A 23,377-nucleotide genomic window follows, 5' to 3' on the forward strand; every position below is an offset into this window, starting at 1 on the left:
GTGGCATATGCCTTTAATCCCAGCTACTCGGGAGGCTAAATCAGGAGAATCTCTTGAACCCAGAAGGCAGAGGTTGCAGTGAGCTGAGATCATGCCAACTGCACTCCAGCCTGGGCGACAGAGTAAGACCCTGTCTCAAAAAAAAAAAAAAGACTTGCATTTGAAGGATAAATTTTCTGATTTGTGGGTGGGAGTGGGAATTATTCCCATCTAGAAAATTATTCCTATCTAGAAATGACAGGATAAAAAAAAAAAGAGAGAAAACCTTTTGATGCCTCTATAGTCACCCTCGGGCTCAGAGACTAGATTGCCTGTTATGCAAAACATATCAACTCAACAGGGCAATGGCCCAGGTGAGCAAGGCAGGCTCATCAAATCTGGGTACCTCCTGAGCTATGTCATTTCATTTGCTACATTCAACTACTTTTTGGGGAGTGGGGAGAGGGGAGGAATTCTACAACTTAGATCAGCAAGTTAAAATGCAAATAGTTTCCTGTACAATTTCCATCCCACTAATTCTAAATCAACACACATAAAGCATAAATAATGCCATCCCCCTTCTCCCAACACACATAAAATTTCAATTTCATAAGGGCAAAGGCAGGAAAAACTGAGTTCAGTCATTCTGAGATCCTAAATAGTTTTCTCTTCTAACACTATGAGGTTTTAATCCTCCTAGTTCCTACCTCACCATGCAAAAGTGCAAAGTGTTCCTGACTGCCAGGGCCAAAAGCAGGCCACAAGTCCTGATCACATACTGAAACTAATCCCAGATACAGATAACATTTATTGAGTGCCCACTACATACCAAAAGGCATTAGGTTGATCCTGCTCTTAACTTACTACATGCACCAGCTAGGCTACTGCTCATATATGCTACTACTTTTAAGAAGTGCATTAACTGAGCAATCCCAAAGAAGATCTTTCCATCTGTATCCTCCACAGAGCCTAGAGTGCCTTGTATACCTGAATTAAAGGCATATAAGTTTCCACATTGTGTATTAAAAAACACCATCTACACTATTCCTTACTTCTAAAAGCACTCTTTCTAAAAGCACTCTCCTGCCCTTATCCTACAATTGGCTGAAAATCTCTCATGACTTTTTGCCCACTAAAAATAATAGGCCAACAGTACGAAACTTTGCCAGTATTCTCTGCTCAGTCAAATATGTCATAATATAGTGGCTTCTTTACGATTAAACCTCATCTCCTTAGTGAAGACCTGGGGAAAATAGGTCAACAAAAACATACACCAGAAAAGAATACCTGTGAAAGAGTATCTAAAGGAACAAATAGGCCCAGAAGATAAGTCTAGTGTTTACATACAGACCCAGACTGGCAGCTGAGCTGTCCAATAAGAGGGAAGCCTTCTCATAGCCCAGTTTCCTGTGCTGCTGTAACCTCAAGCCTTTCACACATCTGTCTGCTGACAATCTGATTCTAGGTGCACTAACTCATCATCCAGTATTAATGAAGCAGTTCCTTTGTATTAGTGAGGCAGTCACAAAGAAGCAGACACTGTACACAATCTGGAGTGACTTTCATATCTAAAGTCTGAAAACCCATAAAAGTAGAGACAATGCTCCTTAGGTTTGCTTTCAGCTTTTGAGTACTGGGCTCTTTAGGATGCAGAAAGCGCTGGAAAAGAGGAGCTGAAGACTAAGTCAACCCTGGGAAAATAGAAGATTTGGGCACCTACAAAGGATCACCAATGAGAGCAGAAATCGCCCCTCCTGAAGCAAGGGCCTGACCTTTGCCCCTGCATACCTCCCTGTTCCCTCCCACAACAACCCTTCCCTCGTCTTATTCCTGTCCGCTGCGTCCTTAACCCACCCTGGCTCGCCCAATTTAAGGGTCCTTCCCCCTAATTCCCTATTGCGATGTCAGGGAGGCTTTCACGACACCGGAACTCTAGGAAGAGACTTCGCTGACCTGTCAGCGGATCCAAAATGGCGGGGCCTAGTCCCAGGACCGGCAGCCGCTGCTCATGTCCAGCCCGCACCCCGGAGGCGTCTCCGAGCAGCTCTCCAGGCTCTGGTAGCAGATGGGAGAAGAGAAGGAGCTCGTTTCCTGGAAATTGAGGCCAAAATCAGGGTGGGAATGCACGCTCCGCCAGGATGAGTCGGCCGGGACGGGCAGCGGAGCCGGCTACCTTCCCTGTCAGCTCACTGACGTGGTAACTAGCCTCAGTCTAGCCCGCTGCCTGGTAACTGCGCGAGTCCTGCCGGATGCAGCCAATCATAGCTTTGCACCGTGAAAAGTGGCATTCCGACTATCCAATCGAATAACGGAAATTGGTTTCAGGAGGCGGGTAGTGCCTAAAGAGGCGAGATTACAAGGGAAAGGGTAGGTAGGGGACAACCAACGGATACGAGTACTCTCTGAGTGACAGTTTAAAAATCCAATAAAAAATTAGGAACTGTGCTGGGCGGTTAGAGGGGTGGAGTTAGGTAGAGTTCGGTTGCAGTGCGCGGTTTGGCAGTGGCTGCAGCGCATTACGGGCTACAATTGGCTGGAAAGGGGCGGGGTCCGTTTTGAGAGCTTGAGCGGGTATCCTTATTCCCCTGTCCACGTACTATCAAAGTTACCTGGGCCAAGACCATGCTCCTTGAGGGATCACTCCTTTTCGAGGCAACTCTGGGCTTCCTTCATCCTAAAACAAGTCCAGCGATCCATTCCACACCCTCCTCTCCTCGCCCTCTCGTCCACCTTCCCCGTGGCTTCTCACAGTTGTGTCTGTCACGTCCCAACTCTGTTTCAGCGCCTTCTGCCCGTTCCCATTATCCAGAAATAGAGAAAATGGGAAGTAGCAGAAGCCCTGGATATCTAATTTAAGTCTCTTCATTTTACATCATAGGAAACAGCCCCAGGGTGGGATGCTGGGCCCAGGTTCACATAACTAGTAAATAGCAGAGCAGAGAGACAAACCCCTGGGTCTCCTCGCCCCCAGGTCAACTCTTTTCACTGCCTTTTGTCACCTCTTATGCCTTAGTATATCGGGCTGTGACTCCCGGTCTGCCTCTCATACCAAGCCTTGGACGGGCCTTATCCACCAGGCAGAGAGCTAAATACGTTGCTTAGCCCACATTTTCAGTGATAGGAAACAGAAGTCTTTCTTGTTTGCCTTAGAAACGCTAAGGGGCCTGAGGGTTGGACGCCCACCTGTTTTCACTCTCTTGCCCCCAGCTACCTCCTCCATTTGCAAGAGATGATAGAGGTTACTAAGCTATTTGGAATTACCTGTGTTATCTGGAAGTGAGAATGCGTGGGAAGAGAACAAGAGGATGGGTTTTCTCCTAGCAGACTAAATCGTGTAATTCTCCGCCTGTTTGAGACACTAGAGCCCCAGTGTCCCTGCAGACCTGGAGAAACTGCTGGGAGGCAGTGAAAAAAGATACCAACTCTTTCCATACTTCCTCCCAGTTATGGACAACTCAAGTCCAGGGAAGCTTCATAACCACATAGGAATGTAGTCTCAAAACCATACATCTAAAGACCATCCACGTGCTACAATGCTCTAGCTTTTTTTGTTGTTGTTTTTGGCTTGTTTTGTTTTGTTCTGTTTGTTTTTTGTTTGTTTTTGAGACAGAGTCTTGCTCTGCCGCCCAGTATGGAGGGTAGTGGCACAATCTTGGCTCACTGCAACCTCTGCCTCTGCCTCCTGGGTTCAAGTGATTCTCCTGCCTCAGCCTACCAAGTAGCTGGATTATAGGGGTTTGCCACCACGCTGGGCTAATTTTTATATTTTTAGAAGAGATCGGGTTTCACCATGTTGGACAGGCTGGTCTTGAACTCCTGACCTCAGGTGATCCACCAGCCTCAGCCTCCCAAAGTGTTGAATTACAGGTGTGAGCCACCACTCCTGGCCACAATACTCTAGTGTAAAGCACCCATCAGATCTGACATCAAACCTGAAGAACCCCTCAATAACTCCCTACACCTGCACCTTGGGCTTCTGGTCAGTGGGTCCAGCTGAGGATCTAGCCTCTTTCACCCAAAGAGAGTCAGGAAAAGAGGATATACCATCATAGCACCTCTTTCCACATTACCTCTGAGCCATTTTCTTCCTCATTTGAAAACTGGAAATTGGTGTCCTGGGCCTGTCTCAAATTGAGAGGTCTGGAGACCCCACTGGAAAATCCTCTAAGTGGGCCAAAACTTCCTGCTCACCCATATCCACTTCCACATACCACCAGAAATTCATCATTCTAAAAGCATGTGATTGTCCAATAGAGATGGGGAAGAAAGAGATGACAATTCCCTAGTCCCTCCTAACCACTAATCATCATCTTACCAGGCAGAACATCTTCCTCATAGATTTCATTGTGACATATTCATTGATATTCTACATTATGCCTGGGAATAATAGACATGGTCCTTACCCTCCTAAATTTTAGTGTCATAGTGGACAACACATAAGCTGATCCCTTCAATATGGTGGGTGGTGTAATAGAGGTTATACACAGAGGGTCATAGGAGCTAGAGGCTAACCTGAAAGTTCAGAAAAGTCTTCCCAGAGAAAACAAGGCCTGAGTGGAACATTGGAGGAGTAGGAATTTACAATATAAAGATGGGTTTCTTTTACAGGAAGGGCCAGAGGTGTGCAGGAAACTAGTAGGAAATTGGAGATGAAGACAAGGTCAGGTCCTGAAGGTCTTGTATGTCAGCTATACATACAAAAGGGAGCTTGACCTTTATCCTGAGGGCAATGGGAGTCACTGAACAGTCAATACATGACTGTTCAGATATACCTTAGGGGCATATTATGTGACTGAGCTTAGGCTCTTGGAGCACCCAAGCAACACATCCTAACTGGGAGAAGAGAAGCAGCCTGCTGCCTGGAAATTGAGGCAAAAGTCAGGGTGGGACAGTACCGTCTGCCAGGATGTTCCTTGGACATCGATCCTGTCCCTTGCAAATTCCTAACCAGCAGGCACCACACCTTGCCCACAGAACTTAACCTGGTACCACCAGCGGGAAACCAGCCCTGCCAAAGGAGGGAGAGCACAGCCCAAGCGAGACGACGGTGCAGACTGAAAGGCAATTGGTCCATGCATTTGGAGTGCCCAGCCCAAGCCCTGAGATCCAGCAGGAACCTTCTTTAATTGTTTTGTGCGGGGAGAGAGATGATAGTTACTTGTCCAAGTTCATTCGGTGATGGTGCAGTTCGTGGCAGCGTTGGAATACCACTTTGATTTGTCTCATTCCAAACCCTGCTGTCTCCACGAAGTCACTTTCCTTGGAGAAGAGGGGAGAAATGAAGAGGAGGAAAGATACGAAGAAAAAGGAACAGAAGGGAAGAGAAATAAGTGTTTAAAGTGGCAGAGGAGGGAGAGGGGTAAACAGCAGGAGCGAAGCGGCTGAGGAGAAAGAAGAGGAAAGAAAGGCGAGACGTAGGAGGATTGGAACAGAGACAAAAAGGAGGAGAGACGGACAGCGACAAGTGGAGAAAATCGGCGAAACTTGAGCGGCGGCGAAGTCTGAGCGCTGAGACCCGGCGGCCCCGTGCGCCTTCCCACCTGGCGCCGATCCACTTTGCTCGGGGTAGTGGCCCAGCCCCACTTCGCCGCCAGCCAACCCCTTTTAACCGGGGCTATCGGGACCACTCTACTCTCGCCCACTTGGCTCTGCCAAAGCGTCCTAGCCGGAGCGCGGTCTGTGCCACGTGGGGAGGGGCGCGGCCCAGTTACTGAGGAACGCTTCTGATTGGCCAGAGGGCGGTGTTCTTGGCGTCTCGCCGGTCAGACCCCTCCCTCAAAGGCAGGACCTGGAAATCCACAGCTGGAAAGGGCGGAGCCCCGGCAGCGCAGCTGGAAAGGGGCGGGGCCTGACGCGCGCAGCTCGCCGCGGCGGGCTGGGGGCGCCCTGGTCTGCCATAAAGTGAATGGGCGCCTGCTGGGGGTGGCAGTACGCGGTGAGGCTCACTCCCTCCGCGAGTCCGGGAGCGCCAGAGCCGAGCGGCGGCCCGGGAGCAGGGGGGCGGCCCCCACTCCGGCCGGGTGCCCGGCCCCTGGCCCCTGCCTGCCCTCTAGATCGCCGCCGCAGCCGCTGCCGGGAGTCTGCCTGTTGCGGGACGCACTGTGAGTGTTTGACCATTCTCTGGAGAGGGGCTCATGGGGCCGAGGAACTATTGCTGGACCTCGGAATCCCTAAAACGGGACCTGGGGCAGCTGAACTCCAGTGTCGAGAGAACGGGTTGAGACTGGGAGGGCGGACTGCAGACCTGGGGCCAGGACCTGGGAAAAGGGGAACTCAGGGTAAGAACCAGGGAATAGGGAAGGAGGAGACTCAGAGGATCCAGAACGAAGCCGGAGACTCGAAGCCAGGATAGGGGCTTTGGAGTCTGGAAACCATTACCAGAAAGCGCCCTGGAATCCCAGGGCACAGGGCAGGCGGCCAGGGAGCGAAAGGGGTTGCAGAGGCCCTGTCCAGTGGGGGAATCGGCGGCGGCCCCTAGTTTGGGGGCAGTTGCAGCGCCCGACGCCCCTCGGCCCAGGCTCAGACAGACTCCAGGGGCTGTGAGCCGGGGTGCGCCTGGTCTCACACGCTTCTCTGCCCAGCTGCTCCACAGTTGGAATAGGAACCGTGTTGTGAGAGCCTGGCAGCGACTGGGTCAGATGGCCGCTGTGCGGGTCAGAGTGACCAGGCAGCAGATCTGGTGGATCTGGCTTGGGGTGTCTGGGCCCAGATGGGTCCTGACTAGGGGTCGCCTCAGAATCGGACAGAATGTCCGCGGTGCACGGGGCTTGGAGCGGACAGGATGTCCGGGATAGCGAAGTGGGTTTCTCCGGAGCGGGCGTTGCGTCGGGCAGTGGCGGACAGAATGTCCCTGGCTAGGTGGCATGTCCATCTACCCGGCAGCGACTGCCCAGCTGCTGCGTGTGCGATAGGGTCGGCTGCTGTGGGTCACCTCAAATCCCAGCTCACACTTTGCAAACTTGTTTCAGCTCCTTTGGGCTGAGAAGCTGCAAGAAGGGAGTTAGGGTAAAGGCTGCAGCCCGCCCTTGGGGTGAGGTGCGCTGGGACACATGCCCCCTTCAATTCAGAATAGATCAGAGCATCACTCTGTACTTCCAGAATCCAAATTTGAGGTGAGAAGGCCAATGAAGAGACTGCTAGTGGGAATCAAGACCAGGAAAGGAAAGAACGGGTTACAAAAGGCAATGGGAAAACAGGAAAGAGGTGGGCACAAGCCCCTGGCAGCCTCATTTGCTCCTGAATTCCAATACAATTGACCAGACACCTCTCAGACTCCTTGCTGGAGTGTCAGCCGACCAAGGCTCCTTCTCTACAGTGGGCAGGAGCCCAGGCCAGAAGAGAAACTACAGTCCCATTAGCAAAGAAAACCCTGTACCTGTTTCCCTTTTGCTTCCTCAGCCTTACCAGTCCCAGCACCACCCTGGTGGCTGAGTGGAGATGGGAAGGAGGCTCATGGAATCCAGACTCTGGAGTCCAACAGGGGGCTATCTGGCCCTTTAAATCTGGTTGGGAAGCATGTCTCAGCCCTACCAACCAGACAGGTTTACTTTCCCTGCAGCTGGATACAGCCTTGACTCTGCTGGGCCCATACAGTAACCATCCGCCCTGATCCCAATTCTAACCAGAGCTCAGTTATCCTGAAGAGAGCAGAGTAGGGAGAACAAGTCCATATAAGTGGTCAAGATAGCCCAGCTGGGGACTGAATTTTCACAAGGACAAGTCCAAGGCATTGTATTTAGCAATGAGTAATCTAAACGGTGGTTTCAACCTTTCTCACCCTTCACCTATGAGTGACATACAATACATATTCCCCACAATCCCATTCCATTCCTCAGTTCTGGAGTTTGCTTATCATTGGCTAGGATTCTCAACCTTTTTTTTTTCTTTGCCTTCTTTTGATAAATATAAAGACATACCACAGTTACCCCCATCACATCTGATACACTTTTCAGGGGTGTGTGCTCCCATTGCTGTGCTCCCATAAAATCACTGAAATTATAGGTGAAATGAAGGGCTCTGTGTCAGGAAAGGAATAGGGAAAGCATTGCAGATGGCTCCCTGAAGACTTTAGCCCAAAGTTGTGCTTTTGCCAAAAAGGCCAAAGAGGTGGTATCGTAATGAAGATGATTGGAAACAAAAGACAGAACCTTTTCCCACCCTTGCATAAAGCCATGTAGCTGAATGCATGCCTGGTCACTGGCTCTCAGGAAGAATGTCATGGGCCTAGATCAGGTCAGAGAATGGTTGGCAGAATGGGGAGCCAGGGGCTGCTGGCGAGAACAAATTTCAAAGTTTAGTCCTCTGGAAGGTGAAACAGGATGGAAATCTACTGCAATAATAAAAGGCCTACATATGCAGAAGAATTGCTTGCTCCCCAAATCTTGAAACTGGAGATGAGGGATCCTCTTAAAACTGGAGTGATGCAAGCTTGGGATGAATAGGAAAACGTTCTTTGGCCCACAGTGGGCACATTCTTCCAGAGCTCATTTCCAGAGAGATGGTACAGGCAGGAAGCAGAAATGGAATCCTTCAGGGCTTGGGAGAATCAGCACATGTCAGAGTCACGAATGGCTGCAGGGTGGGGGATTGAGGCATGGAAAGAGTAGAATTAGGTGGTTCGAATCTCTTCAATCTGTGTAGCCTTGGATCCTGCCTTCTTAGAGGTCTAACAGGGCTAGGCACTCCTGCCATAGAGGGCAGTTGTGAGAGTTAAATGAAATCATGTCTGGGAAAGTCCTTTGCAAATGGAGAAGCACCATAGAAATACGAAGCACTGCTATTATTATACCCAAACTCCAGAATCTTTGTTTGGAAGAATGGGACTGAGACTTAGAGCAGCCTAATCACATCCCTGATGCAGTCATAGGAGGGTTATGACAGTTGGACCACCCTACCATGGGCGTCAGATGCTAGCCACTACCCCTACCCCTGTCCAAAAACTCTGGGGAGCTCCCCAGATGCTTAGCCAGTCTATCAGGCCAAATATTTCTGCCTGCCTCCTGCTCAGGGATGGGAACATGGGTCCAGGACTTGGGTTCAGGAAGGGAGGGCAGGCACAGCAGGCTAGAGCTGACTTGTAGTGACAGAGGATGGAGCCAGTGGAATCTTCTCCATTCACAAATGATGCCTCCCAGACTAACCTGAAGGATCCATTAAGTCCTGAGCTTTGGGGTGTCTAGGGTGTCCATGGTCACTGCCAGGGACTCATGAAAATAATGATGGGGAGGTCTAGAAAACCCCACAGTAAAAGAGAGAAAAAAAAGAATGTTGGGGAGGAAAAGGAAAAGCTCATCAGTGGGGTAAGAGTTAGGAGAAGGCAGAGGGGAACAACTTTCAAAACTCACCCTTTCTCTCCTTTCCCATTGTCCTGCCCTGGGGCCGTTTTTACACCTTTCAGTTTATGGTTTCTCCTTTCCTATTTCTTCCCTGCCCAACCCATTCTGCTTACCATTGTCAAATAAAGGTCGCAAAGATGCTGTTTTTGTCACACCCCTAGCTACAAGCCTCTAGTGACCCCCACTGCTTGGTGCATTGCTTCTCATAGTGGGGTGGGGTGGGAGGAGGGCAGTACGCATGTGGGAGAGGCATGACACACAGTCTAAATGGGGCCCCTTTTCCTGGTGTGGGGATATCACTTGAAGATTGGGGGTGGGGATGTGCTTTATTTTTATATTAAAAGAAGTTTTCTTTTTATATGAAAATAAAACATTTCATATTAAAATATTTTATATTCCATGACTATAGTATGAAATAGAATGAAAAAATTTGCTTACATTTTTAACATAAAGCTGGCGACTTCAAAACAATTTCATACTAGCTGCAGCTGTTTTAGGTCATGCTTCTAGTTTCCTATTAGATGTTGGTTTTAACTGGTCTTGGGGTTTGTTTGTTTGTTTTCCCTTTTTTTTGCAGAGAACGGGGACTTGCTATATTGCCCAGGCAGGTCTCGAACTCCTGGGCTCAAGCTATCCTCCTGCCTCTGTTTCCCTAAGAGTTGGGATTACAGGCATGAGCTACAGTGCCTGGTGGTTTTTTGTTTTTGTTTTTTGCTTTATTCAGGGCTGTGGCTCAGAGTGAATCTTAGGGGTTTTTGATGAAAAAGCTGGACGTACTCTAGCCTAGACTTTGTCAAATCTGAACCACCACCCCTTGTCCTCCATTGAAGGCCCCCTCGGTTTGACTCATTTCTCTCTGCTGATCTCTTGTGGCCTACACTGAGACTCTGACTAACCTAGGCTCACCACTGCCCTCCCAACCTGCCAGCTTATTCCCAACATTGCTGATTATTTAGAAGGCCATACCCCTTCTCTGCCTCTAAACTCCCAATTCAGTCATGTGCCTACATTCTCTGAGCCCCCAACACTTGGTACCACCTTCCATGGGCTTCCCTTTCTCTGATCTTTCACAGTCTGAGAGTCAGACCCATGCAGTCCATCTTTTCCTCCTCTGCTCTGTTTGCCTCCCTACACTGCAGACTCCTACAAGTTAGGGTCTATGCACTACTGTTCTTGGGGATCCCTCTTAACACCTAACACTTGCTCAAGGAAGGAAGCAAGGAAGAGCAGGAAGACTGTGGAGTCATTTCTCTGATTCCTGATTCATCCCTTGATAACTTGAGTACTTCAAATCTTTGCTGCCTCCACCTGAGTCTTGGGGCTGTAAGCAAATGTGTCTCGATTTGCTCTCATTTGCACATTGCAGTTCAACAGACCTCAGAGTCTGGCTGCTCAGCGTCCCTAATGAACATGCGACCATGTCCACTTAAGGGCCTCACTTCAGTTTCAGGTTTATAAGATGAAAACGTCACAACTCCAGCTCCTCTTATATCTTCTCCAGTTAGCCCCTGAAAGAGAAAGGCTTTCTCCCATTTGGGGTCCAGATTATGCCTCCAGCCTCGGGCATCATTATTGCAACTGATCATGGGCTCTCACTATGTCCCTGGTCTTCCCCTCTGGCTTCAGGACTTACATGGGTCTACATGAGAGCTGACTTATTGCCATGGGGTTGTGTCCCTTGGAAACCATGGCCTCCCCACTGTGGCCTCCCTGGCCTAAGAGCTGCTCTGTACCTTCATATGTCCTGGATATTTCATTCTTGCTGCATGCATGACCAGGCTTCCTGTAATTCCAGCCTGTACTGCAGAATCAGAACATACCTATAACCCCTCTGTACTCCCTGGGCCTGGGATTGCCACCCTGACCCCAGTGGGACTGGGCCACACATCCCTAGCAGGCTGTGGTAGAAAGGCTGGGGTGGGGCTGGCAGCCCCCTCCCAGAGCTGGACTCACCATCACTGTTATCTCTTGACTCTGTCTGTCCCTGCCTGGGTATTTCTTACTAGCATCAACCAATCCTGCAGCTTCCAGACCTACTGCTTGTTCCTCCCTATCCACTGAGTGAGGCAAAGTCCCTGGCCTCAGTCCCAACTCCCTAGCTTCCTGATCTCCAGCAGTTTGGGGGAGCTTAATCTTCAGCCAGCCTGTCTCCAGTTTAGACAACAGCCTGGCGCCCCCAGCCTTTGCCTGACCAGCCCACCTGGACGTGAGTTGGCTAGAAGTCTATGCCCCCACCCTTCCATCCCTCTATTGCCTGCCTGGCTTTACTGTTCTTTCCTTCTCTCTTCAGTTTCACTGTCAGGGCCCTTCTCAGCCATGGCTCCTCTTTCTGCTGTTACTAGCCCATGCAAAGCCTTAAAGGCTTCCTTCTTTCCTTTACCAGTCCCTGATCCCTAAAGTGGCTCCCAGCTTAGGGTACACTGCCCATGTTGCTGTTACCTTGTTGACTGGGCCCTCCATGCTCAGGACAGAGTGTTCACAGCATGTGTGGCCTATCTCTCAGCAATGCAGTGTACTCACCTTCATTCGCTAGGAAAACACTACACTAGAGGATACAGAGTCTGGGGAGACGATGACCCACTCAAGGAAGGGCAGACACAGGGATGAGATCTTAGCCACCACTCCACCCCTAGTGCCAACTCAATGCACAGCTCATAGAATGTGCTAAATAAACATCTGTTCGACGAGTGAGAAAAAAAAAATTACTCAGGTAGAGTTTTATCCCTACTCATTTTTACATGTTATGTTTTTATCTAAACCTTATAACAATACTGAAGGCAAGTAGGGAAGAGATCATAAACTTCCTTTTAGAGATGAAGAAATATGCCTAGAGAGGTAAAGTAACTTGCTAAGGACACACAGCTAGTAAGTCGTAGAGCCAGGATGTGAACCTAGATCTGTTGACTCCAAACCCAATTTCTTTAGGGTATACCAGATGACTTTCCTGAGAGGGGCCTGGGCACCTCCTGTTCCCCCTCCCCACCCCATCCTCCAGCTCCAGAATTCTATGCCTTCTCACTCAGCAGCCATCCAGTGCAGGACACTCCCCTGGCCCCCTTGGCCTCCTCCTCCCCCACACAGAGTCCTTAGCTCCTGGGACTGAGAGCTGAGGTTCAGAGGGGCCAGGGAGGGGTGGGGGGAAGGGTAATAATGGCTAGCTCCAAAACAGCCCCGGCAGCTGTCCCTGTCACAGAGAGGAGACTGTGTGACGGTGCATGTCTGTCTGCCTGGATGTGGCAGCGCATGTGTGGGAGAGTGTGTGTTTGTGTGCCTCTAGCTCCAAGTCCAAGTGCTTATTATGTCTGATTGGGGGGCCTGTGTGTGTCTGCACATGTGTCTGTCTGTCTCCGGGAACACGTAGCCTGAACTCGGCTTTCTGGCCTCGGCTTTTCCTCTGGCCCATATCCCTTCTCACCCTGCCTCCCTCTGCTGAAACAGAATGAAAGCAAGATGCAGGTATAGAATGCTTGCAGGAGGCGGGGGTTTGGGGGTGCGGAGCAGGGGAATTTGGAAAACTGCAAGTCTGGAGCCAAAGCAGACTGGAAGGCTAAATGGCAAATGTGGGGCTGCTTTTCCCACAGGTAAACCCCTCTCTGGGTTTTTTCCCAGCTCCATGTTGTTCCCATGACCTCTAGAAAAGTCAGGGGCATGATTTGCATTTCAAGGGCATCTTGAGTATGAAGTAATGGGAGACTTTAGAGTACCCCTTTTTCCAGCTCTCAGTTCTAACCTTCCTCCCTCATCTTCCCAGCTATTTGGGAAGAACCACTAGCCAAGGCTGCCATAGTTCCCTCCCAGGGACATCTGTCTTCCATCAGAGCATTGTTGGCCAAAGATTTCCAGCCCCAAGCCTCCTGACCTGACCTGGAAGGGGTCAGTCAGTAAGCCAAGCACACCTCCAGTCCTGGCCTGACTTCTCCTTTCATCCCTGGTTCCCGCCAGCCCTGTCTCTCCACATCCAGTAAAAGGTCCAAGAGCTAGACCCCTCTGCCTGTGGAAAGAGCAGGGACCATTTCTCAACCTCCTGCCTTGACCTCGGTTCTACCCCCAACCTGGCTTGAGAGGTGGGGTGGGGAGTGGGGGCACAGCTGTTATCTCTGAGCTGGTTGAAGGGGGCATTACCATGTGCAAATACAGGCCGCTGCCCATCTGCACCTGCCTGAGAAAGGCTCCTAATAAATCCAGAGCAGCCAAGTGACACACATCTCAATCTAGGCTAATCCATCACATTAATGCCATCCTGCGCAGCCTGCATTAAGCCCCTGTTAATGGGGAAGGGGTGTCAGGAGCAGAGAGGCCCCTCCCACTCAGCTCTCTACCCCTTCCCTCTGTCCCTAGCCTCCTTCTGTTCTCTTCTGACCAAGACGCACACGGGGTCTTGAGCCCTAGTATTGCCCATTTCCCTTCCTCCCCACAGTGGGGTCCTGGGAGAGCAGGCAGAAAAGGGGACCCTGCAGGAGAAACTTGGAAAGGACCCAGAGAGACTCCTGGGCAATGCGAGGCTAGGTTTGAGATAGGAAATATGAGTAGGAAGGTGGTCTTATGAAGTTCCTGCTACAGCCTGGAGCGGGCTTGGTAGAGGCCAAGCATGAGCGGAGCCGTCACTGGTAGGACACAGTGTATGCCGGTGCAGGCATGAGAGCAGGCCCAGCCCAAGCACCCAGTGGCTTTCATACTTGTGTTTGATCTTGTTACCCTTCTTTAAAATGAAATCTCTTCAGAAATCATGAACAAAACAGGCCGGGCACGGTGGCTCATGCCTGTAATCCTAGCACTTTGGGAGGCCGAGGTGGGTGGATCACCTGAGGTCAGGAGTTTGAGACCAGTCTGACCAACATGGTGAAACCCCTTCTCTACTAAAAATACAAAAATTAGCTGGGCATGGTGACACATGCCTGTAGTCCTAGCTACATGGGAAGCGGAGGCAGGAGAATTGCTTGAACTCTGGAGGTGGAGGCTGCAATGAGCCAAGATCGTGCCACTGCACTCCAGCCTGGGTAACAAAGCGAGACTCCATCTCAAAGAAAAGAAAAGAAATCATAAACAAAACAGACCAAAGCAGTGCCTGCCCTAGCTGAAGCAGACCCAAGTAAGGCCAGGCTAGAACTGTAGCTGAGTCCCTGAGGGGATCTCGAGGGAAGGCCCCAAAGAGCACAATGTGAGAAAGCATGTGTTCTGAGTTGACTGGATCAGAAAAATAAAAATAATAAAATAAAAATAAAAAGCAAACAAGGAAAAAGCATTAGGAGTCTCACAGACCTGGTGCAGCTCTCAATCCCACTGCTTACAAGCTCTGTGATCCTCATCGCGTTCCTTCACGTCTCAGTTTCCTCACTGGAAAAAGGGTGATCATATTTGACGTATACTTGTGAGGGGAGAAAGATGAGGTAAAGGCCTATAGTAAGTACACGTAAATGATAGCAACCATTATTCTTAAGGGAGAAATGTCAGGTTTGGTTCAAAGTACAATCTGTCCTAAGGACAGTGGGTTTAACAGACATCTGGTCTGTGTCTCAGGTATGACTGGCTGAGGGCCAGGTATGAGTATAGGGTGATCTTGTGCATTCAGGTGAGAAGGATTTGAAGTTTTTATGGATGTAGTACAGGGTATGTGGTGTGCTACAGCGTAGATTTTTTTTTTTTTTTTTTAAGACAGAGTTTCGCTCTGTCACCCAGGCTGGAGTGCAGTGGCCTGATCTTGGCTCACTGCAACCTCCGCCTCCCATGTCCAAGTGATTCTCCTGCCTCACCCTCCCATGTAGCTGGGATTACAGGCATGCACCACCCTGCCCAGCTAATTTTTATATTTTTAGTGGAGACAGGATTTTGCCGCATTGGCCAGGTTGGTCTCGAACGCCTGACCTCAAGTGATCGACCCGCCTCGGCCTCCCAAAGTGCTGGGATTACAGGGGTGAGCCACCATGCCCCGCTTATAGTGTACATTTTCATTCAATAAATATTGAATCTCAACTGTATACCTGGCACTGTTCTAGTTCCCAGCAGTAAACAAAACAAAGCCTAGTTTATATATCTAGGCAGAGAACCTCTCAGCATGCACCTCTTCCCCCTTCGGCTGCTATTTCCCGATTCTATCTTAGGGAGCCCCACACAGGGGTAGCTTTATGGCTGAGAAAGGCGGCAGGGAACTTACGGGAAACGCTGCTGGGACCCAGCTAAGCCGGAGATTTTACCCCCACTACCCTGGTCTGTCTTCTCTCCCCTCCAGAGCCCTCCCTCCATGGAGTTCGGCCTGCTCAGCGAGGCGGAGGCCCGGAGCCCTGCCCTTTCGCTGTCAGACGCGGGTACTCCTCACCCCCAGCTCCCAGAGCACGGCTGCAAGGGCCAGGAGCACAGCGGTGAGCGCGCCCCCTTCCGAGGGTGGAGGAGATAACAGCTTCATCTGCAGTGCGGGTGGGACCCCGGCTGGGCAGCCCGGGTGGGAGCCAGCGGGTGGTTCAGGAGGTCCCCGAGCCGGAGAATCCGTGCAGGCTTGGGCGCCCTGTGACCTGCCCCACCCTGGCTTCCAGACTCGGAGAAGGCCTCGGCTTCGCTGCCCGGAGGCTCCCCTGAGGACGGCTCGCTGAAGAAGAAGCAGCGGCGGCAGCGCACGCACTTCACCAGCCAGCAGCTGCAGGAGCTGGAGGCGACCTTCCAGAGAAACCGCTACCCTGACATGAGCACGCGCGAGGAGATCGCTGTGTGGACCAACCTCACCGAGGCCCGCGTGCGGGTATGCCCTACTGATCCGTGACTCGCACCCGCGCGGGCCCTCCAGGCGCAGCCTGCGACCCTGAGGCCGGCAGTTCCGCCCCACCTGCCCCCGCCCCCGGGCCCTGGCCGCTAGCCCCCGGCTCCCGGCCACAGTCCCACGCGGCCTCCTGGCTGCCAACCTCCAGCCTCTGCTCGCAGTGCTCCGTACCAGACCGCGCGCTTCTTCGGCCCTGACACCGTCTCTCCTTACCTTCTCCACCTCTCCTCGACCCCATCCTACTGTCCCCCCAGACCCTGGCGCCGATGACTCAGTCCTGCCTCCCGCGCCTTCTGTTCTCCGACCCCGGACTCAGTGCGCTCCTCCCCTCCCACCCCGTCTCCAGCCACCTCATCTCGTTTATTCACCACACTGCCCGGCTGGAAGCCCCGTCGGGGTGGGGTAGGGTGGGGTGGGGTGGCCCGCCCTCCAGTCGGTGGAACCCGGCCCCGAGCCCTGACCGCCTTTCTCCCGCGCTCGCAGGTATGGTTCAAGAACCGGCGCGCCAAGTGGCGGAAGCGCGAGCGCAGCCAGCAGGCCGAGCTGTGCAAGGGTGGCTTCGCAGCGCCGCTCGGGGGGCTAGTGCCGCCCTACGAGGAGGTGTACCCCGGCTACTCGTACGGCAACTGGCCGCCCAAGGCGCTCGCCCCGCCGCTCGCCGCCAAGACCTTCCCGTTCGCCTTCAACTCGGTCAACGTGGGGCCTCTGGCTTCGCAGCCCGTCTTCTCGCCACCCAGCTCCATCGCTGCCTCCATGGTGCCCTCCGCCGCTGCTGCCCCAGGCACCGTGCCAGGGCCCGGGGCCCTGCAGGGCCTGGGCGGGGCGCCCCCCGGGCTGGCTCCGGCCGCCGTGTCCTCAGGGGCTGTGTCCTGCCCTTACGCCTCGGCCGCTGCCGCCGCCGCGGCCGCCGCCTCCTCCCCCTACGTCTATCGGGACCCTTGTAACTCGAGCCTAGCCAGCCTGCGGCTCAAAGCCAAACAGCACGCCTCCTTCAGCTACCCCGCCGTGCACGGGCCGCCCCCGGCCGCCAACCTCAGTCCGTGCCAGTACGCCGTGGAGCGGCCGGTATGAGCGGCCCCGCCCGTGGATCATCCCCGAGGGCGGGGGCGACGATTCGCAGCCTTAGCGGACTGGGGTCGTCTTGACTGGCTTGCCCCCGCTCCAGGGTCTGAAATGGGTGTTTGGGCAGCTGGCGTGGGGGTGGCGGCCGGCTCAGGAGAGGGCCTTCCCCCTCCCAGCCCTGAGGGATGGACTGGGCCCTACACAGAGACCGCGCCCCTGGGACTAAGGCCAGGAACAGGGACCAGCTCCCCGGGGGCCAACTCACCCTTGGCCCATCCCGCCTTCTCCAGGCTTCCCCTCCCTGGTTTTCAAAGATAAATGAAATAAACGTGCGCGGACTGTCGAAGGCCTGATGATTCAGAATTGCGGTTGAGTCCTCTTCCCTTCATCCTACCCCACTGTCTACAGGCGAGCTGGATGTACAGGAACGAGGTGAGGGTCCAGGCTTCTAGGGATTCTGTCCCACTCACCCTCCTACTCCAGAACCGGGCAGCCGGGGATTGTTCCTGGAGCAAAGAGGTGTGTGCGTGCGCGGGGCGTGGGAAACCAGCTACCTGGCTGGCGTCGGCCACAGCCGGTGCTGCGGCGCCACCTCGTGGTCTCAGGGAGGCTAGCTGGTAGATCTAGCTTCGTTGTAGGTGTCAGCTCTGCAATTCAGAGAGCCTGTGACTCTGAAGTTATTCCGCCCTTCTCCACCTGCTTCTCACTGTTCCTATGAGGGGCTTGGGCCTCTAACAGCAATAAAATTCTGGTCTGTAACAGACATTTATTAAGTGCCTACCAGGCCTAGGATTCTTTCAGTGTCTGTGTGTGTGCCTCTCACCCCTCCATGCACTCTCAGGCTTCCCCACTGCCGATCATCCCACTGGCAGCAGCCTCCTGCCATCACAGCGGCCTTCTTTTCCCCCCAAACCCCAAAACTCTCAAAATTTAGTTGAAATCTTTAATTAAAAAAATAGAGCAAGAAGAAGAAAGATTTCTGGATAGAAATATATCCTCCATCCCACCCCCATCCCAGGGCCTGCTTGGCCTTCACATTAAAAACAGAAGCATCAAAGTAACAGACCACACCCCCATCCCAGGGTCACCTTTCTTGTCTGTCAAAAATTCCAGCCACCTTGGGGCACACATCCTCTGGGGAAACCATGCAGGTAAGGCAACCTAATCATTCTCCCAAAACTAAGCCCAGCCTCTTAGTGCCCTGGAGAAGAGAGAGCCTGGAGCTTCATTGTTCTCTCCAACCCTTCACTGGCTCTTTGTCTTGGCTTTGACCTTGGGCCTGATGTAGGCCTGTCTGAAGAAGTGGGCAAAGAGGATGAAATAGGTCATATACAAGATGGAGGACCAGAATAATTGTTCCATCGTGGTGTTGCATCCTGGCTCCTGCCTCCAGATGTATGACAGGATGCTAACAACGGCTCCTGCAAACATCTGCAAGATCTGCAGGCTGGTTATGAGCATGGGCAGCATCTTGGGGGGCTTCACGTTGGCAGCCTTCAGAGTGTAATAGGTGTACATGATGGCATGCACACCAAAGTTTATGGTCATGAACCAGCCTCCTGCAGGCACTTTGTTCTTGTATCCAAAGCTTGTGAACACCAGCACTGTGCTGTGGTGGTACCAGTGGATAAAGATGAGAGGCCGCTTACGCAGGATGATGAAGGCTGTGTCTCCTGGGAGATGGAGAATTATAGGTGGCATACTGCCCATTGCTGGGACCACCCTCTGCACTGGGTGTGGGGACATGGGAGAAATTCTGAGGGGAGGAGAGGGGGTCTTTGTGGCAGAGAATCTGTAGAGGGACTCGGGTGAGAGGTGTTATTAGGACCCAGGGGTAGGAAAGTGACTCTCCATGGGACGGTGAGGGGAGGGCCCTGAGGAGGGATGCAGTTCACAAGGCACCAGAGTGACAAAGCCTTGCCACTCACCAAGTTCTATGACCTTGCTGAGAAGAAAGACCCCTGACCAGAATTTGATTATGGAATGTTCGATGAAGGTGTAGAAGCACACAGTTGGCTTTAGGCCCCCAGTAAGCAGCACAGTCCCCATCACGGTCCACGTCCTCACTGCCCCCACAATACTGAAATGGGACAAAGGAAGATGGTGTCAGCGTCATCCCCAGGCACCAATCCACCTTTCCCCTGGAAGGGTGGCCAAGTCACTGTGTTCCAAGCTGTACCACCTCCCAACCTGTCCATGAGGGATGGGTCAAAGCTCCTGAGATCCTGGGCCAACCAGTAGTCTAGAGGAGATGAGGCCAACCAGTAGTCTAGAACAGAAACATCAGGGAATGCAGGGGGATGGGATTGAAAGTTGACTTAAGGAATGGGGTTCTTGGGAGGGGTTAGGAGCCTGGGAGGAGATGCATAGAGGGATAGGGGAAGACTGAAGGAGTTTGGGGAAGAAAGTATGGGGAAGTTATTGGAGGGTCTTGAGAGAGGGTGTTAGGAGCTGAGAACATTAGAGGCTGGAGAAATTTGTTGTGAGTACAGACTTAATGAACTCAAGAGGGACAAAGCAGAGACCACCAGGTCAGGGTCTAAAAAAGAAGGAAAACAGGAGAATATAATAGAAGAGGGTGAAGGCTGAGAGGGGAACTAAAGCTGAAAGAATGAGATGGGGAGAGTGTTACAGGGCGACTTGGGGACAGGATGGAGGTTGATGCAATCTGGAAAGCTTTAAGGGATAGAATGGAAGTCTAAGATCTAGAGAAAAGGCAGGGAGTGGGAAGGGTCTTACCTGAAGATTGCAAGGCAGAAGGACCAGAGGAAGAGAGGCCCCTGCAGGTTGAAACCCTTACGTTCCTTCATGTAGTTCTGCCCCACAGCGATGAGCACCAGGTAGATCAGGGCTATGGGGAATGAGGTTGCCCTGGCAAGCAGAAGGCAAAGGGGATGGGCTCATGGGGAGTGCTGACTAGAGAAATGCCCACTCATCTCTCCAGGTGAGTGCTCTGGGTTGGAGCCCCAGTTCTGCCACTCACTAGCTGTGTGACACTGGGAAAACCAACTTAACTCTCTGAGCCCTGGCTTCCTCATTTGTAAAGGGGGAATAATACATCTCTCCTGGCAGTATTAATGTATACAAAGTACCTAGCACAGGGTAGGGGCTACGTCCAAGGTTTCTGTGATTATTGCTCTCTCAGTGAGGTTGGAGGTGGGTGATGGGTGTCTGGCCCACACCTAGAAGCAGCCCAGGACTGTGGTGTAAGAAGAATGTAGCAATGGCTTCTCCCCAGTTGGGTCATGGCAAATTGGCTGAAGCATAAAGTCATCCCACGGAACCTCTGGGGAGCTTTAGGGCTAGGCCAGGGAGCTTCTTCCTGGGGAAAGCTTGGAAGAGCTCCCTGTCTTTGCCTCCTTCTCCACAGCAGAAACGGTGGAGCACCTGGGGAATGACAGGGTAACTGTGAAGGGCAGGCTGTCCCCAGGCCCCGCACTGTGCACACACGCGCACACACACAGCAACAAAGAACAGGGAAGTCAGCTAGTAAGGCTTTAGATCAACCTCACGCCTCCACGACCAATTCTCACTACACAGTCTTTGGCTTCTGTATCTTTCCACGTTCTTCTCCCCCATCCTCTTATTACTGCTTTCTTTCTTTCAGCTCTAATCTCTTTGAGGTGCCACACTACCTGCACCTCAGACAACGGTAGTGTGGTGCCAGTATGAGGGAGTCCGATAACTTTGCTCTCTAAGAAAATCATTGCAAGCATTCAATGCCAGCCCCTCGCATCCCCGCCCCGGGGGCCCTGGCATGGCCTTTCCCTCTCCCCAAGTCTCACCAGTACGCCTCCAAAAAGGGCCACAGGCCCTCGAGCAGCTCGAAGTTATAGGGCTGGAGAAGCTGATTTACTGCGTGTGAGACATTCATGGCTGTGACCATCTAGTTTTGCAGACGTCGAGGTCCAAAGCTTGGAGGCGCTAGATGAAAGGCTTGGGGCGCCAAGGATGGAGTGAACCTCGGGGCGAGACGGAACAGAGCCAGGGCAGACGAAACCCCTGGGCAAGGCGAAGAGGGCGTCGGACCCAGGCACGTGCGAGGCGGCGCAACCAGCTCTCCCCAGGGCAGCACTGCGATATATAACGCAGACTTGCAGAGCTGCGGCCCCGGACTGCGCGCGGACCCCTCCCTGCGCCCCGCCGCTATCCAATCTCGACCAGGATACGCCTCTGTCCCGCCCCTGGGCCGCAGTCCGCATTCTGATTGGTCATCCTCAAGGCCCCCCCACCCCGTCCCCCGCTCCCGGGCGTTTCACACGCCCCGCCCCAAGTCCGGTCGTAGGCGGTCGCCCGCCCACTTTCCCAACAAGTCCACCCATCCTGCGGCCTTGCGGGTTCTCGGACTGGCCAGTCTTCCCTTGGCACTGTCAACCGTGTCCTTCGCCTCAGTTGCCTTTAATCTCGAACTGCTTAGCAGTGAGGAGAAAGGTGTCCTTACCCTTTGGTGCTCCCATCCAGAAATGGAGGAGTCAGTTTCTAGGCTCCCCGAGATCCTTGGAAACCCAGGCCCGCGATGAGGAAATATGAACGTGGGCAACGCAGAGCTTCTCCTGTAGTCCCTTCAACCTTCTAGCTTCGAGTCTGCAGTTAGGGGTGGGTGGAAGGAGACGAATTTTAATGAATTTTATTGTTGAGGTTGTTGATGTTGATGTTTGGGTTGTTGAGGCTGTTATGGTTTCTTTATAGTTTCCTGAATTCCGGAACTGCTACAGACTGACATTCAGTAATAACCGTGGAGAGAGGAAATGGGGTCACCTTCTGGGCTTCTGGAATTATTGTCTTCAGGTTTCCTGGAGGCCTCCTAGGGTTTAAGGATGGGGAGAGCCAGTGCCTCTCCCCAAGGCCTGCTGTTTTATCTCCCGAATCAAAACTACTTCTTTCCTACCTGTGTAACCAGCCCTAAAGAAATAAATGTTCTACAACTTTTAAAGTTTTACTTGGCTGTCCCTTACTTCTTTCCTAGGTTTTATGAAAGTGAAGGAGAAATCCAAGCAGTTCGAGATAAGGTGGAGATTTGCAAAATGTGCTAAGAAACATAGATATAAAATAATTAAAATCAATATGTGGGTATAAACGGCCATGTGCAGTAAAGTTCTAGAGCCAGAGGATCCAGGTAGGAACCCCAGCTCTACTTCCTGAACCTCAGCCACTGTCTGGGAGGGTGTAGTGAAAGTCCTATTGGTGCCATCTAAATGAATCAAAAGTGCATCCCTTTTTCTCTGTACCTCATCACCTCTCACCTGGTCACGTTACCTGGTTGCACCACCTCCTTCTCTAATATGGTGCTTCTCCTCTTCACTGCATTGCAATCAGAAAAAAATTCCTATTCCTGCCTGATTACCAGATTCCTGAGCCTCAACTGCAGAGATTCTGGACCTGTAAGTGGTCCCAGACTGTACTTTGAAAACCACCACTTTGTGTTTGCTCATCTGGAAAACAGTTCTGCTTTCTTGCTAAAAACCTTCACTGGTTCCTGATGACTCCATATATAGCCAGACATCTAATCAGAAGGCGATCAACACATGTCTGATGGATGAAAATATGAATAAAAGAATGAATATTACAAGAATAATGCCATCTAGATGTTACAAGACCCAGGTGCAAGTCCCAGTGCCCCCATCAATAAGCCATGTGATTTTAGCAAGTTACTTAACCTCTGTGAGACTCACATTCTCCTTCAGAAAATAAATGCATGTAGTCATACTTGCCTGCTTTCCTCATAAGGTTGTGATGAGTATACAAGTCAGATAACGTAAATGAAATGATACTGTGGACTAGACACATGGAAATAGTAAGGCGAATCATTATGGGAGGTTTACAAATGCATATGCAGAATATATACTCAGTCCTGGATTTCTCTGTGAAGATATTTTACATTGTCTTTCCCTGTGAGGTTTAATGGTGAGGCTTGGAGGAGGTGCATATGGAAGAGGGAAAGAAGAAAAATTGGGGCTCGGCATGGTAGGCCACGCCATAATCCCAGTCCTGTGGGAGGTTGAAGTGGGTGGATTGCTTGAGCCCAGCAGTTTGAGACCAGCCTGGGCAACATGGTGAAAACCCATCTCTACGAAAAAGAACAAAAATTAGCTGGGCATGGTGGCGCCCACCTGTGGTTCCAGCTACTCAGGGGCTGAGGTGGGAGGGTTGCCTGAGCCAGGGAGGTCAAGGCTGCCATAAGCTGTGATTGTGCCACCGAGCTGTGATTATACCACTGCGTTCCAGCCTGGGTGACAGAGTGCAACTGAAAAAA

The 23,377-nt window shown here is 51.9% G+C and overlaps 3 protein-coding genes across 4 annotated transcripts in view; 1 reads left to right on the plus strand and 2 right to left on the minus strand.

The window, feature by feature from the left end:
* The window catches only part of GBF1 (golgi brefeldin A resistant guanine nucleotide exchange factor 1), a 136,880-nt gene extending 134,669 nt beyond the window's left edge, over positions 1-2,211 (minus strand). Inside the window, exon 1 of the mRNA XM_037739561.1 lies at positions 1,933-2,211. The gene's annotated coding sequence lies outside the window, so the exon portion shown is untranslated. The remainder of the gene's footprint in view (positions 1-1,932) is intronic.
* A 3,250-nt stretch (positions 2,212-5,461) lies between these two features.
* Positions 5,462-17,902, plus strand: PITX3 (paired like homeodomain 3). Its single transcript, XM_017531164.2, has 4 exons — positions 5,462-6,080; positions 15,541-15,670; positions 15,842-16,044; positions 16,546-17,902. Exons 2-4 carry the CDS (start codon positions 15,553-15,555, stop codon positions 17,131-17,133), a joined length of 909 nt encoding a protein of 302 aa, XP_017386653.1. The 5' UTR covers positions 5,462-6,080; positions 15,541-15,552; the 3' UTR covers positions 17,134-17,902.
* Positions 17,903-18,057: 155 nt separating this feature from the next.
* Positions 18,058-21,282, minus strand: ELOVL3 (ELOVL fatty acid elongase 3). Of its 2 annotated transcripts, XM_037739567.1 has the most exons (5): positions 20,910-20,997; positions 20,760-20,816; positions 19,864-19,995; positions 19,053-19,204; positions 18,058-18,797 (listed from the first exon to the last, which is right to left on the minus strand). In XM_037739567.1, exons 3-5 carry the CDS (start codon positions 19,932-19,934, stop codon positions 18,370-18,372), a joined length of 651 nt encoding a protein of 216 aa, XP_037595495.1. In that variant the 5' UTR covers positions 19,935-19,995; positions 20,760-20,816; positions 20,910-20,997; the 3' UTR covers positions 18,058-18,369. The 2 variants fall into 2 exon arrangements, with proteins under 2 accessions (XP_037595495.1, XP_017386602.1); XM_017531113.1 differs by lacking the exon at positions 20,760-20,816 and having other exon boundaries at positions 20,910-21,282.
* Positions 21,283-23,377: the final 2,095 nt, after the last annotated feature.

The sequence above is a fragment of the Cebus imitator genome, unplaced genomic scaffold, assembly GCF_001604975.1.
Source record: "Cebus imitator isolate Cc_AM_T3 unplaced genomic scaffold, Cebus_imitator-1.0 Scaffold71, whole genome shotgun sequence".
Taxonomy (NCBI): Eukaryota; Metazoa; Chordata; class Mammalia; order Primates; family Cebidae; genus Cebus; species Cebus imitator.

What these genes read in the sequence shown, in the direction of transcription:
- ELOVL3 (XM_017531113.1), bottom strand. Translation starts at nt 21,010, where the DNA reads ATGGTCACAGCCATGAATGTCTCACACGCAGTAAATCAGCTTCTCCAG. An exon ending in CCCTTTTTGGAGGCGTACTG is followed by an intron (nt 19,996 to 20,909) that starts GTGAGACTTGGG and finishes TCTGCTTGCCAG; the next exon opens with GGCAACCTCATTCCCCATAG. An exon ending in CAGCAAGGTCATAGAACTTG is followed by an intron (nt 18,798 to 19,052) that starts GTGAGTGGCAAG and finishes TCCATCTCCCAG; the next exon opens with GAGACACAGCCTTCATCATC.
- PITX3 (XM_017531164.2), top strand. Translation starts at nt 15,553, where the DNA reads ATGGAGTTCGGCCTGCTCAGCGAGGCGGAGGCCCGGAGCCCTGCCCTT. An exon ending in CAAGGGCCAGGAGCACAGCG is followed by an intron (nt 15,671 to 15,841) that starts GTGAGCGCGCCC and finishes CCTGGCTTCCAG; the next exon opens with ACTCGGAGAAGGCCTCGGCT. An exon ending in TCACCGAGGCCCGCGTGCGG is followed by an intron (nt 16,045 to 16,545) that starts GTATGCCCTACT and finishes CCGCGCTCGCAG; the next exon opens with GTATGGTTCAAGAACCGGCG.